At 36.9% G+C, this 16,231-nt stretch overlaps 1 protein-coding gene across 4 annotated transcripts in view; it reads left to right on the forward strand.

Annotated features, from left to right (window-relative positions):
- Nucleotides 1-16,231, forward strand: part of baiap3 (BAI1 associated protein 3) — a 138,390-nt gene that overhangs the window by 20,808 nt on the left and 101,351 nt on the right. For all 4 annotated transcript variants that reach the window (XM_087245066.1, XM_087245065.1, XM_087245068.1 and 1 more), the window contains exon 2: nt 10,169-10,330. In XM_087245066.1, the coding sequence (XP_087101192.1) occupies nt 10,182-10,330 (149 nt within the window). In that variant the 5' untranslated portion in view covers nt 10,169-10,181. The remainder of the gene's footprint in view (nt 1-10,168; nt 10,331-16,231) is intronic.

Consider the following 16,231-nt stretch of genomic DNA (forward strand, 5'->3'; position numbering starts at 1 on the left):
TCTGCACAGTTCAGTTCCAACCCTAGTTAAACACACCTGATCAAACTAATTGAGTCCTTCAGGCTTGTTTGAAACCTACAGGTAAGTGTGTTGGAGCAGGGTTGGAACTAAACTGTGCAGGTTTTCGGCCCTTTTGGAACTGAGTTTGACACCCCTGGCCTAAGGGACCGATCACACCAAACGTGCTTTTTGTGTTGAGAGAAATGATTTACTAATGGCCAAGAGTGTTTTACGCAGTACTTATGTGTCTTGTGCGCCTCGTGTTTTAACCGTCTACTGCGCCTCGTGTTTTTGCCGTTGCGCACTGTGCGCCTGCAGTGCTTGTGTTGTCAAGATGACTAAGGAGACTTTTAAAGTGGTCACCGGTTCAAGTTATCCAGAGCTGTATGACTTTACAAATCTTGAGTATCACAATATCATTAAATATTACATTTATAACAATATCAACTGTGCGATCCGCCTTACGTTTTCAGAACGGAAAAGGGCGTTTGGTTTTCGAGGCTTTATAATGCATGAAAATCAAGTCAAGTGTTAACAAGTTAGACTTAATAGCTATTAAAATTCAGTCTTATTTTTAAAACTAACTTTAACATTCTGTATATCTATAATGTGGCTATTCCTCACTGTTGATTTTAAAGCATTAACTAAAGTTGAGTATAGAGACTTTATTTTAAAGTGTTACCTATTGTACTTTATAATCCATTTGCAATTTAATTTAATTAATTTTCCTTCATCTTAGTCTCTATTTTAGAGGTCGCCACAGGGGAATGAACCACCAACTATTTTAGCATATGTTTTATGCAGTGGATGCCCTTCTAGCCACAACCCAGCACTAGAAATCCAAGTTAACACAGGAAGAACATGCAAACTTCACACAGAAAAGCCAAATGGCCCAGCCGGGACTCGAACTAGCGACTGTCTTGATGTGAGGCGATGGTGCTAACTGCTTTAAGCCACCATCCTGCCCCATTTGTAATTTAATTTGTTTAAAATATTCATTTACTCTGCACATGTATATACAATAAAGCAATACACTAAGTATTTTTACTTGTTTATACCTGTTAAAGTAAAGGCCAACAGTTTTAATAGTTCCATTATAATATCGGATACCATGATAAAAGCTTCAGCAATTAATCGCAACAAGACAATCTGATACAGTCATAAGCCTAGCCTTCATTGAAAATCACTCAAAAAGAACTTTAGTTACTATCAAATGATGCCTAAATCACAGAAGACAGTCTATTTAGCAACATATGGCTTAGTGAAGGCTCACATCTCACACAAATACTGACCCGGAAAACCTCATTGTACTCAGAAAGGTCTTCTTCCCTGGATGGCATATCTTGTCAGAAAGAATTTGAGGCAAAAATAAATGAAGGTTGAGGAATAGGCTGTGGTGAGGCTTGTGTGTCAGACCAGTGAAGGCATTATACAGCAGCCGTGCCTCATTTCGCTTGACAAAGATCAGAAGGTTAACTCATCTCTATGAATGATAATGAAAATCCATATGACAAAGCAGTCATTCAACCTTTGTATATGAATGAGAGTGGAAATCTATGTAAAAGACGGTTATGAAATCGATAACGCAATTTGGTAGCAATTGGCAAAATTGAAATCCATAAATCCGAAGCGAAGGAGAAAAGAATATTCAGAATATTCCTTATCTGATGGCAGCACTCTTAAAGGTCCCATGAAGTGTGACATGTGCATTTCCTGATTTCTCATTTTGATAACAGATTTGCTATGGAGAGTGGCTGAGCTCAAGCACATATAGCAATGGTGTCCTTTAGGAGGTGGGACAAATCAGATACTTGATTAGTCTGAAAATGTTATAAGAAACTAAATTATGAGGTACCGTCAAAAAAAAAAAAAAAACCAAAAAATATTGATTCAGTTAAATAAAAGTGATTTACAGTAAATGAAACTGCAAACTCTGCATGTGTACATCTTTAAAATGCAAATCTTTCGGAGCTCACTTGCTAATACAATAATATATTTGTGCATATACATTAGATTAGTCAGTACTGAAGCCAAATTTGGAGCTTATATAACAAAATAACTTACGACAACGGACCAAAAACTAGTACAGCGAAATTTATGTTATAGAAAAATATTAAATACAAATTCAAAAAGAGGAAATAACAAGAGAAGCTAAAAAAAAAAAATATTTAGTTGAAATTTTGTAGGTTGTAATTTTTTTGCCAATTTTTTTTCTTTAATTGTATTGTTTAAATTTCTAAATCATAACTAAATTTTGGCGGATAAAGTACTATTTTAATAATATATTAGTTCAATAAATCAGTTTCGTTAGAATGCACCAAAATACATTGCCTATATTCACTGAGAAATGGATAAAAATATTCATTTTTAAAATGGGTTGTACTCATTTATGCTGAGCGCTGTAGATATCCTCAAAACTACACTTAAAAATTACATTGGCTGTTTATTCAAACTACATATTTAAATTGAGCTGAAACTACTCAGTTCTTGATTTTTTGGGGGATGGACAACTTAATTGTCTTATGTTAAATCCACTTACAAAAAAAAAAAAAAAAAACTAATAAGTTAACCTAAATCCTTCATTTGTCCCAACACATATCGATGGTGTGGAACCCAGTATTTTTTTTTTACATTTATTGATACTAAAGGTAATCGAACACTAAATTCAAAATGTTCGTCCATGATTTTTCACACGTTAAATAAATTTGACCTCAGGTTGTGTGAATCGTATTGACACACTGTCTCTGAGACTTTTGTCTGTCATTTAAAAAAATATTCAAATCGGGTTCGATTTTTTTTGTCTTCGCCTCTGAAAAGGTGTTCGAGAGGTGCATGACAGTTCAGAGCTTCCGTACAAGCAAAAGGCAAACAACAGAATGCCGTCACTGCACCAGGACAGATAACTTTATGACAAATACAGTGCATAAATTAATATAAAGACAGAATGTGGTGGACGAAAAAAAAACAACAACATATGCTCATTCTGAAAATGTAGCCCTATATACATTTCAGGAGATTACGAATTATGTAGCCAGATGTACATATAGCTGCATTTCGTCTTTAGAAAAAAAAACGCTATGGGACAGGATAACCCGATTCTTTTTTGTGCTAGCAAAAAAAAACGAACTTACCTTTGTGTAGACATCTTTCCCGCTGTTACACGTTTGTCCAGTGGCTCGCCACGGTTAAGGCTGATTTATATTTCTGCGTCAAGCGCACACGTATGCTCTGGCGCAGATATTGCGTGGTCGCATAGTCCTTGCCATCGCTGACGCGCACCTCTCGAAAATATAACTACATCACAACGATGCGTAGCACAAGCGCTGTGATTGGTCGGCTTGGTATCGCTGGAGTGTTGGAGTGTTTACAAGTGTCGAGTCCTATAAAGGAGCATTAGGGGCCTGTTTCAAAAAGGAGGTTCAACCAACTTGAAGTATGAGTTGATTTACTGAGAGATTGAAAACTCTGAGTTTTCAGTTTCAGATTAGCTGAAGTTAAGTCAAGCAACTTTGAGTAGACCAACTCAAAGTTAAGCCCGCACACTGCAACTATAAGAAGGCATTATCAATGGAGCGCAGCTATTATGAGTCACCATGGCAACATCTGAAAAAAAAGAGATCACCATTTCTTTCTCCAGCTGAACTTAATGTGCTCATGCAAAGTTATAGCAAATATGAGCATATATTTAAAAAAGCAACACTGCATCAGTGAAACAGAAACAGTTAGCGTGGGAAAACATAGCTGCTCAAGTTAATGCAGAATTTTTAATTTAAAGTATTTAAATATTTAAATATAATAAAATAAGTAATGCTATGCGTGACGTTTCTAAAATTTTTACACACATTCTCACTTTTATACACGTTGATCAGTTTTAACAGATTTAAAAGAGCACTTGTGTGTCTGCCTCTTATTGATCAAGTGGTCGAAGTTGAAATGACATTTTGATAGAAATTTTTGGTTTTGCCAGAACTTTAACTTTTACAATTGTATTTTGTAAATAGAAGGTGCTGTTGAATACACGGAACATCATTGCCAGCTTAACTCCCTCAACAACAACAAAAAAAGGTGAAATAGGCAAAACAAGGGCATGTTTTGTGCAGCTTTGTTCAATCCCGTGTACCTGCTTAGGCGGCTCATCTTGCTCAACTGTTACCATAGAGACCCTCCATCCCCAGCGGAGAAGCCTTTGACTGCCAGGCTTACCGTCTCTCTATTGAGCAGTGGTGTCATTCACGTGGCCCGAGAGCTTTTGAGAGGGACAGCGGCTCAGCGGGGACGACCTGGTGAGAAGAAGCCGATGTTCCCGCTCTCGGCTATGGCAACGCTCCCTTGGCAGCTGTTGTCTTGCGTTTGGTAGCGTGTCAGTTCTCGCCTTTCATGGGAGCAGATGACTGAGACGGAGTGACATTCAATTCAGATGGCGGACTGCGTAATTGAAATGAGTTCACCTGGGAAGCAGCTGCTCGGTGGCCTGGTGCTAATTGCCACCAGTAAGAGCTGAGAATTCAGGTGAATGCGCTGTGGTGCCGTTCGATGCACATTGTGTTCAATTCCAGCACAGCGACTGGTGGAATTTGCCATCAAGACTGGTGCTGGGGTTCAGATATAGACTGCTTTGCTTTCGACATTTGTTACTTCACACCTGCATTCCTTCATTTTCCTTTGGCTTAGTCCCTGATTTGTCAGGGGTCGCCAGACTGGAATGAACCTCCTACTACACACCTGATAGGATAAAAGAGGCTGAAATGCAAACACATGCTCTCCTCTTGACCTACAAGTTTAGCCAAGCTGAAAGTAAGCAGATCAACATAAGTCAACATCGAGTTTCTAGATTTCAGTTGACTTATGACAGTTAGCCTTATATAATTAATCTACAGCCACCTTTCCACTATCGAGAAGTTCTGTGGGTACAAATTCTCACCAATTGGGTCTTAAAGATATCCAAGACCTCTAAGTTTATTTCCAAGTAGGAAGTAGGAAAAAAAGTTTGGAATGCAGGATAAGACAAGCGTGCTCTGTTCCCGAAGGGCCAATTGTCCTTCAATGTTCAGATCAATTCTCAAATAAAAATATGAAGAAGCCTATCAAGGTCTTGTGGACTACTAGGAACATGTATGCAGGAGTTTTGGGGCATACTAATAACCTTTTTGGAAGGTGGTCTTCCAAGAATTAGATGCAAAAGAATGGCATAAGATGTTCAGCTAAACTTGTGACTAGCATTCATTTAGTTAACTTAATCTCATTCACAAGAACAATTTGTTTTGAAACACCTTAATTCTGATTTTGCTTGGTCACATTCAGGAAAGTCTAGCTAAAGTATAGCAAACAACGTAGACTATAATGTTGCATTCCAGACCCAGTCGCATGCGGGAATTACAGCAGTGAAATGTCTCTTTTCCAACCTCAATGCTTTCCAGTCAATTGCATTTCATTGTCATAGATGTCTATGCATGGCTAAAACAGGGTTACATTTGGCCTGTCTGTGAGAATCTAATTGACATAGTTTAAAACTGATTAGTCATCAAACAGACAGATTAGTCAGATTTCACATGTGTAGTCATTTATTCCTGTCTATTTTTGGACTATCCGCAAGATGTCATCTATTAGATAGTCACTGAAAGCCCAACCATCTATTAGACTTCTTATAAATGTTAGCTATGTTTACTTTGCTACTATAAAAACCATAAACCAATGCATTCATACAGAATGTTGCTTACACTTTTAAATGTATATACTGTTCATGAGTGAACAGACATGAAAATTGCATATAGAAATCTGTTCTCACATTATCAAGTTTGTTTTTGCATCAACTGTTTAATACGCACAGATATTATGTGATATATACACAAAAATACAACATTTTATTCGACATGAAGACAACACTACATATTCCCTTTGACATCAGACAAAAATACGAGTCTGACATGATGGAGAAAAACAAATGTCTTAAGCATGTCTTTCAAACTCGATTCCTTGGAAGCCTGCACAGTTTTGCTCCAACCCTGATCAAACACAGCTGATCCAACTAATGAAGGTGTTCATGACTCTTTTGAACACTTCAATTAGTTTGATCAGCTGTGTTTGATATGATCTAAAGAAAAGCTGCGTCCCAAATGGCACACTATACACTATGCACTCATGCACTATGTACTTATGCACTTACACACTCAACAGCATAGTATATGTAGTGTCGTCCCAAATGGCACACTAATGTTTTTTTTTACTAATCGGAAATTCAAACATTTCCCTGATGACTTTTGACGGTTTAAGAGAGCAGCATTCACTGGGGTGTGTACCTGCAGGCCAGTGGGTATCTGGGGGAGTTAAAAAAGTTAAAAGTGCTCATTTTCAGTTTATTTGGACCCAAGAAATGGAGGAAAAACTTGTGTAAATTTGGCAGGAGCCCCCGTGTCCCACAACTGGGTCAAAAAAGAAAATTGAGGAGAAATAGCTAATTCCCTTCAAACCCAGTTGAGCAAATATGTACATTTTCTACCCAATTAGAGGCTTTTTTCTTGTTAATAACAAAATATATACTATTTGTTTTTGGTTGTGAGACGTAGTTTGGACGAAGTTGTTGGCAGTTCTTCCTAATGTAAAGTCATGCAACCCCCTTTAGCCGATCCATCTTGCAATGTAAACAAAGCAGCGACAAAGCAGGGGTCCGTTCTTCGTACCTCGCTTAAATGATCTAAGATTATTTGGCAGATCCTGGATCTTTTAATCTTGATAACTGATCTCTCGCTAATTTGGTTCTTCAAACAAGTTTGCGAATCAGATTAGAATGTCTGGATAAACAGATCTGTGATCGCTGCGTGTGTTGTGAAGGACAGATCTATCGATCCTCGAATTCATGATCAGCAATGCAGCGATTGGCTGACGGCACAGCAGCGTAATGACATCATCTGATTAATATTCAATTATCCATGTGAGCAAAATTACATCAAATTAGCAGTAAACGGTTTGTTAAATATGACACGCGATAACCTTCCACATTTGTTGTGAGCTGCAGGCTTTCTACTTTCATGTGTCAAGTGTATCATCATGTATTTCAATGCAAAACAATGCATTTAGTTCTACATTTAGAAAATATTTTTTATTCGGTGTAAAGAATAACTGGTTGTTTACAAAAGCATTTTCATATTGGTAAAGGCTTCTGCATCTTTTGTGAAGCATCAAAACACTGGCATATTAACTATCAAAACATGTTTATGACTGCATAAATGTATTATTGCTTTAAAAAAAAGTCACATATTGTGCATTTCTATTATACACAATTTGTACTAAAGCGATCTAAAAAGTTCATATAAATAAGTTTTCTCTTTGCACCACCAGGTGACAGTCTTTGTACTTTCATTTCGAGGGTGCAGATTGCATAAGTTTATTAATATGTATAACTTTATTTTATTAATAACTATAACTTTATATATATGGTTAAAAAATATGTACCATTTTTCCAAGTGTATATAACTACTACTGTAAGAAAATATCAGAATTCGGAACATGCTTTCTGTATTAACTTTGCTTCAACTGAGCCGATTTAATCCTGTTTATATGATATGAACCTGCTCCCGATCAGGTTTGACCTAGCAGAACTGTTGCTATGACAACAACTCTCGGATCAGCTTTGAAGAACGAAACGATCCTGGATCGTGTCAAATCGTCAATATCCAAATCCAGCTAACTGAGTAATCCACTTACGAAGAACAGACCCCAGGGGTTTGTTCTTCATACTTGGATTACTCTGTTAGCTGAATTTGGTTATTGACGATTTGACTCAATCCAGGATTGTTTCGTTCTTCAATATATATATATATATATATATATATATATATATATATATATATATATATATATATATATATATATATATATATATATATATATATATATTTATATATATATATATATATATAAAATTTATTTTTTATTTATTTATTTTTTTAGATATATATTAATCAAACTTAAGCAATCTACACCCCTGAAATGAAAGTACAAAGACTGCCACCTAGTGGTGCAAAGAGAAAACTTATAGATATAAACTTTTTAGATCGCTTTAGTACAATTTGTGTATGATAATAGAAATGCAGAATATGTTTTTTTTTTTTTTTTTTTTAAAAGCAGTAATACATTTATGGAGTCATAAACATGTTTTGAGAGTTAATAAGCCAGTGATTTGAAGCTTCACAAAAGTTGCAGACGCCTTTACCAATATCAAAATGGTTTTGTAAACATCCAGGTATTCTTTACACAGATTAAAAAACAGGTACTATAATACTACTATGGCTACTATAATAAGGAAAATCTGCTCTAACTGTCAAAGTAAATAAAATGCTCTTGAGACATGAAAGGCCCAAGCATGCAGCCCACAACAAGGTGTAAAGTTATTGCGTATCATATTTAACAAAGCATTTACTGCGAATCTTATGTAATTTTGCTCACATGGATAATTGAATATTAATCAGATGATGTCATTACGCAGATGTGCCGTCAGCCAATCGTTGCATTGCTGATCATGATTTCGAGGATCGATAGATCTGTCCTTCACCACACACGCAGCGATCTCAGATCAGTTTATCCAGACGTTTTAATCTGATTCACGAACTTGTTTGAAGAACCAAATAAGCCAGAGATCAGTTATCAAAATGAACAGATCCAGGATCTGCCAAATCATCTTAGATCATTTAAGTGAGGTACGAAGAACGGACCTCTGATAGTCAATCAGTTTGAAAACATCTGTGACACGACTACTTTCAAAAGCATGCATTCTGAAACACATTCATTCTGATTTTCTTGGTCAAATTCAAGAGTTGAAATGAAGCTGAACTTCAATATCCAGCTATAAAAAATGTATTATCAATATATCAATATTAACCTGAGGTGGTGACACAAAGTGAAGCAGATTGGTCATTACACCACGGGTGTGCATTATTTTCCAATAATTCAATGGACTGGACTTTCCATTTATACTATGATTACCACACCAAAGATGTTTACAGTAGATCAAGTAGATTCAAGATATTTGTCCTGTTTTTATCCTCAAACTGCCCCTGTGTGTAGGACTAGCTTCTTATGTCTCGTTCAAAGCCTTCTGTTTTGTTTTCATTTCATTCTTGACAGTAAAATTAAATCATTTAGTGTGGTGAGATGGAAGTGTAATTTGATTAAGACCTGTGCTGGAACAACTTTAGCTGAAAACAATTGCACACTTTAAATGTTCACCGGCAGATCAGAATCAAGCATTTAACATCCTCTTGGCATAAATAGCCTACGGTGATTTCATCACAGATTTGAAATGCCAATAAAAAAACAGAGTCCAATACCCTCACAGTCTAATGTAGTATGGCAAAGTAACATACTAGGGACATGTTAGTTCTCCAAGCAAACGTAGAGTCAAATCCGGATGTCTTTGATGCGCAGAAAACAACTGGGCTTCAGAACTCCTCCTCACAACATTTAGAGATTTGACAAAGGCGGACTGTCATGAGATAAAAGAACTGTTAGTAAGTCTGCATGTGACATCAATCAAAATTATTCCCCACTACTCATTCTGTCAGTCTTGCACACTCTTTTCCCCCTCTCTTCTTTCTTTCTCTTGTATAGAGCTGTTGCTTATTTTATTTTGTGGCTCACCAGTGACTCACTCTCAGTCCGTACTCGGAAGTGGCAGTTATTCTCGGTTCTCAGACTACTTGGGTTAAAAGAGCCTAGAGTTTAAACCTGTGGTTCTGGTCATAACAATTTTGAGAGGCTCAGCCGAAGCCTCTACACCACATCTGAGCTCTCGGGTGAAAAACTCACCGCCGTCTTGACATGGAGAGTAATTGCAGGCTTCGCTTCTCACACCAGTGCCTACTCACTGTGGCTGAAGACAAATGTGCCTGACACGTACGTCAATTAACACTGGACAGCCGCAGCGAGCGCCCTATGCAGAGTGTGTTTATAACTGGATTACGAGAGGGAGGGATGATGGCTGTAATTACTCATTGTGCCCGTTGCAAGCACAACCAATGGTCAGCCCGAGAGGTGGACTCAGGGTTAATTGTTGCCTCCGTTCCCGCCTTTCGGAGATGAGCTCTTTAATAATGGCCCCCACGCGTCCCCTCGTTCTCTCACCTTTCCACCTCTCCTGCGGTGTAGCTGATGCAGTGTGTGGTCTTTCTCGCAGATAGTGAACGATCATGTCGACGCTGCTGGATCTGAAGAGCAGTGTGCTGAGGCAGGTGCAGAGGAGCCAGTCCCTCAGGACCCGGAGAGAGCCACCGGCCAGCACCAGCGCTGGAGGGAGTCCCCCGACACTCGCTCGCCGCTCCGGCACCATCGTACATAGGTGAGTCTGAGCACAAAATTAGGCCTATCTTTAAAACCTAAGGCCATGTCCACATGTACACAAGTATTTTCATTAACTGAGATTTCCCCCCTTTCATTTTTAAAAAAGTCTCCATCCACATGAATGCACTGTGATGCATGTTAAGGGTATGTCAAAACAACAAGCAGAGCTAATGACATTTTCATGCTAAGTTCACACCAAATGGGGAATTAAGTGAAGTTTTACATACTAATTTCTAGAAGAGTGCATGATATGATTCATCGCTGGTCTCTTGTGAGTATTCAGCAATAATCCAATCAAATCACTCCCAGCCTACATTAAATATACCAGTTACACCCAACTTGCCTTATCTTCGTTTTGGAATAATCCCTCATTCCACCCCATCTCCTCCTTTTCCTCCTTTTACCAGAGGAAGCTCTCGGAAGACCTACCTGATCTTGGACCCCCTAATATGCTTATTGACCAGATGGTAGCCCTGGGCTCAATTATCTCGGAGCTCAGGGTTCTCTCCCAGGACAGCATGCCAAACCTGCTAATAGTGTCGAGCAAGATCTAAGTGTGAACTCTTGAAATATTTTTGCGTTCCTGTGGGACAAACGATGTGGAATGCGTGATGCGAATGCCACAAACGTATGGAACCAAGTCATGTTGACGAATCAGACATGAGTTAACAGCATGCACAATAAAGTGATGGGGCAAAAAAATTCCAGTTGTAACGTCCACACAAACACGCTGTACCCAGTGTTTTGTTTTAAGGCATCTGACACTAGTTTTCGTGTTGACAAACAGTGAAACCACGTAGAAAAAACAACCTAAAGCCATGTTCACATGTACACAGGTATTTTTACAAACTGAGATTTCCCTTCTTTTGTTTAAAAAAAATAAAAAATCTCTGTCCACATGAAAACACAAAAATGCACTGTGATGCATGTTAAGGGCATGCAAAACCAACAGGAGGAAATAATTAAATTTTTATGCTAAGTTCACTCTAAATGGGGAATTAAGTAAAGTTTTTACATACTAATTTCGAGAAGAGCACATGATATGATTGATCACTGGTCTCTCATCAGTAGTCAGCAATAATCCAATCAGACCGATCCAAGCCTACAATAAATATACCAGTTTCACCCTACTTGCCTTATCTTTGTTTTGGAAGAATCCCCCATTCCACCCCATCTCGTCCTTTTCCTCATTTTACCAGAGGAAGCTCTCAAGACCTACCTGATCTTGGACCACCTTATATGCTTATTGACCAGATGGCAGCCCTGGGTTCAATTATCTCTGAGGTCAGTGTTCTTTCCCAGGACAGCATGCCAAATCTGCTAATAGCGTCAAGCAATATCTAAGTGTGAACTTTTAAACTATTTTTGTGGTCCCGTGGGGCAAACAACGAGGAATACATAATGCTTATGCCACAAATGTGCAGAACCCAGCCATGTTGGCCAACCAGAAATGGGAAAATAGCTTGGACGTTATGAGGTGAAAACTTCAGTCATATCGTCCACAAAAAAATGAAATAAGTAATCGGTACCCAGAGTTTCAGTTTTAGTCACCCGACACAATGTTTTTGTGTGGACATCCAGTGAAACCGCGTAGAAAAAAGTGTGGTTTTGAAAAAGCCTGTGTTCGTGTGGACAGGGCCTAAAAGGCTTTTAGAGTAAGTATGTTCAAAAAAATAGCTTAAGAAAATAAGCTTAAATTTCCCCCTTTTCTATTTTACATCTTGATTAAACAGTCTCAACCAACTATGCAGATAATAATTATGTCAGCACATCTTAATAATTGAGCACTTTTGAAGTATTGATTACTTGTGTTTACATTATGCTTGCATTACCAGGGCATCACATTTTTATTTCTGATTAATATATGATTTTAATATGATTCCAGAGAATTCCGTTTCACTTATCACCACCATCGTATTGAATGAAACTTAAGCAAAGAAAAAGTGTTCGCCTCCTCTCTCTTAATTCAGTGGGAACAGTCAAGAAGAAAACTGTTCTTAGCAGACATCGGGTAAACAGAGTGAATAGTGAAAGTGTTCGGTTGCGGAAGAACACCCAGAGGCAGCGGGACTGAAGTAACAGACCTGTGTATGTCTGCGTCTGTATGGGACGCTTCTGGGTCTGGACACGGACCTCGATACACCTGATAGTGACCACTGATCTAAGATATCTTTGCAACAACAAACAAATGGCATTCATTATGTTTTCTGTCTCTCTGAATTTATATTAAGTGTCTGTTGAAACACTGAAAGCATTGCACTGTGATTTGGCCTCACCTGCACATTTGCGCTGTATCTCCTTCACTTGCAATGCTGAAACAAAGAAACTTCACATGCACACACTGACACGTGAATAAACGTGATGTCAACAACAGATTTACATACTAAGAGGTGATTGGACAGGTCTTCGCATGTGCAATGTATGGAAAAGGTAATTGGAAGCATACAAAGGCGGAACTGCTTTGTTGCAGTTGTTTTATTAACAAACTAGTATTAATTATGCATATACTGAACCGCAAATTACATTATATATGTATTTTTTTTTTACAGAGAACCATTGCATCCCTAATACACACTATGTAGAGAAAAATAAATTGCTTGAGAAATTCAAAATGAGTCACTATTCTTAAATCTTATCTTAAATTAATTTTGAGCTTAGTTTGTAACCACAGATGGTGCTGTATGCTTTATAAACTGCTGTACTGTGCTTGCATCTAAATCCTTACTAATACCACTTGAACTTAAAATAATCATTAATAAAGTCAGGAAAGAGTTTAGGCAAATCACACACAAAAACTATGAGAAGTATGAGAAGTTTTTAAGACTTTCTTCATTTATTCGCTAGTTCTGTTATAGCTCAACATTAGAATGTCTAAAAACGAAGTGAAATAGAACACAGAATAGAAAATCAACGCTTTAAGGCACCAGCACAAAGATTTAGAATAGTTGTAATCTCTGAAGAAGCATGAAATCAGTTCAGTTTGTATTTAAATGTTTTGTTCTCTCCACAGCATGCAGTTCCAAAGCAGCTTTGCAAAGAATAATGCCTTGCAAACCTCCCAGAGAGCAAGATAGGGGTGACTGTAGGATGAAAAAAAAGTCAAATCTAATTGTGGTGATGAAAGCCTTCTTCGTCTCACTCGTTCATGCATACCTTACTGGTAACTCACTTTTGGATTTGGTAGTCCTGTGCATGTAATCTTTTTGACAGTAGCTTCAGTTGATAGTAGGTGCAGAGTGAGTATGTATTTTCATTGAGAATTAAAAAAAAAAAAAAGTTGAATATTAAAAATTGTAACACAGACATTTACTTATTTAGCAAATGCTTTTATCTAAAGCGAATTAAAAGAACCACTTAAAATCCTAACAGTATAAAAATGCTAGTACAAGTGTTTGAAAGTAGAGAGTTTCTGCTATATGTGGTTTGACAATCCCACTCACTTGTGCGGGGGACACTCAGAATTGCACAATGTTTCCAAGAAGTATGAGGTGCTTATAAGAACGTCTGGCGCATATGGAAAGGAGTATGACAGCTTTGTTACCATAATACAATTTATGTTATATCTGGTTTGAAAAACAAAAACATATAGGCATTTATTAAACCACAAATCAAAATATTGGTACAGTATGGAAAACGCAAATAAAAAAGAAAGAAGTGATTTCTAAATTTACTTCGACTTTGAAATGATAAAGTGTTTCAGGTAAAATTTTGTCCCATTCTTCCTGCAAACATGTCTTAAGGTTGGCAACAGTACTGAGTCTTTGTTGTAGGATTTTGCATTTAAGGGCGCTTCTGGACACTGTTAACATAGGGCTTCCTTTTGGCACAGTACAGTTTATGTAATTTCCCCAAATTCCTTGAATCTTAATTATGTTACTGTTAAAGGTGAAATGCCTTCCTATCTTTCTTTGAGGAACAATGCTTTTAAACATTTCAAAAAGTTTCTCATATATTTGTTGGCAAACTGCTGATCCTCTTGGCCCGTCTTTGCTCCTAAAGGACTAGACCTTTCTTGGACCTTTCTTGTATGCTGCTCTTGGATGCCAAATGATAATCACTTGTTGACATCACCTGTTTTCACATCATTATTTAACCAATTTACCTGATTATTAATCCGAAATTGCTCCTGTCCCAGCTTATTTTAGAATATGTTTCTGTCTGAATGACAGGAAAGGATGTAGATTTGCAAATAATTGAAGTTTACAAGACAAAACATCAAGTCAAGTCAAAGTAAATTTGGAAATCACTACTTCCTTTTTTTTTTTTTGCGTTTTAATACTGTCCCATATTTTCTATTTTGGGGTTGTACAAATGCACAGCTTATATGAATGATAAACAAAAATAGTAGTAAATATAATACTTTACTCAGTTAATATAGTTAATACATTGATATTAAAATAAAAATTCAGTATAAATATCTTAAATTTTCGCAGAAATTCCCATTAGGTTTTAATGCTTTACAGTGAAATCATGGTAAAACAGGATTTCCCAATTACTTTGGGAACAAGTCCAAGGCACTTGAAAAGTAAGTGAAAAAGTTTTTTAGATAAAATCAGAGAGCTCCCTCATCCACCATAAATGACAATGGTCCCAAGACGTTCAAAGTCCAAAAAAGGAACTAAAAACATTTACAAAACACTCCGTGTAACTCCTTTTCATGATATTTATTTGAAAATATCTTTATTTGTTTTTTTAGGTCTCAGGGGGTTTTAATGGCATGAGGGTGAGTAATGGGGTAAATGCACAGCTAGTATTTTTCAGCCAATGATAAACTTTCAGTGAAAGCTTAATGTGACTGTTTTCAATTTCATAAGGTTCCTTTTACAGCGTTAATGTTGTAATGTATTATAATGCATTCAGTTAAACAGACTTAAGACATCATTTAGTTGTTCAAGCATAAAATCAGATGAAAGTCTGTGTAACCACTAGCACCGTCAGAATCAGCAGGCAAGCACAGAAACTCCATTGAAAATACTGTGTTAAAATAAACTGTCATATTTTAAAGACATGGCAGAAGAAAATGGAATTCAATGCAGTGCTACTTGTCCGATCTGAGACCCACTTTATAACGTATATCTATCAGGCAGTAAAGATCTCTGATTTTTAAAGAAATAAGACCTTAAACGTGCCAATTTAATAATGGAAAGACTGGAAGCATTTAGGCTGGCTGGCTGGCTGAAATTAAAAGTCCATATGCATATATCCCATTAATGACAGATAACTGTTACTTTTAAATAATAATAATAAAATAGATAAATTCAGAGGTTTAGCCATGTTTATTTGGCACTATATCAGTTCACATGTATAAATTACTTATGCTTGTGGGAAATTTTATTGATTTTAGACTGGAATGCTGAGCGAATTTTCCCAAATGATGTTCACATTTGAAAAAGCAGCAAAAAAACATTAGACTTTGCTGTTACCGCTGAATGGTTGGTAATGCTGAGTGTTTTGGCACTCCATCAAAAGCGCTTTTCAAGTATTGCTTAGTGGACCTTTTCAGTTGAAGGCTAAAGGAAACACTCCTTTCAGTATTATTAAATATAAAATAAAATGATCAGTAATGAATTAAATTTAAAGTTGACCTTGCTGAAATGTGTGAGACTTGAGAGTCTTGTTTTTTTATTTGAATCAAGATTGAAAAGAGTACCTTTTACCAAACTTTCAGATTTCAGATGGCAGATTTCAGTTGAAATCCTTTTGAGCTTGCGTACTTTAACAATGCATGACATAGCTAGATCTTTGGTGGCTGTTCAAACATATTCAAATAATCAAAACAATCCCATAAAATGTGTTTTTGACAATTGGACAAGCTCCAAAAGTTGTAGCTGCTTTTTAAATCTGTATTTAGCTTTAACCACTTGTGATCAGATCTTCAAAAACACATCTTAATACCAGA

Source organism: Danio rerio, chromosome 3 (genome assembly GCF_052040795.2).
Source record: "Danio rerio strain M-AB ecotype USA chromosome 3, GRCz13ab, whole genome shotgun sequence".
Lineage (NCBI taxonomy): Eukaryota > Metazoa > Chordata > Actinopteri > Cypriniformes > Danionidae > Danio > Danio rerio.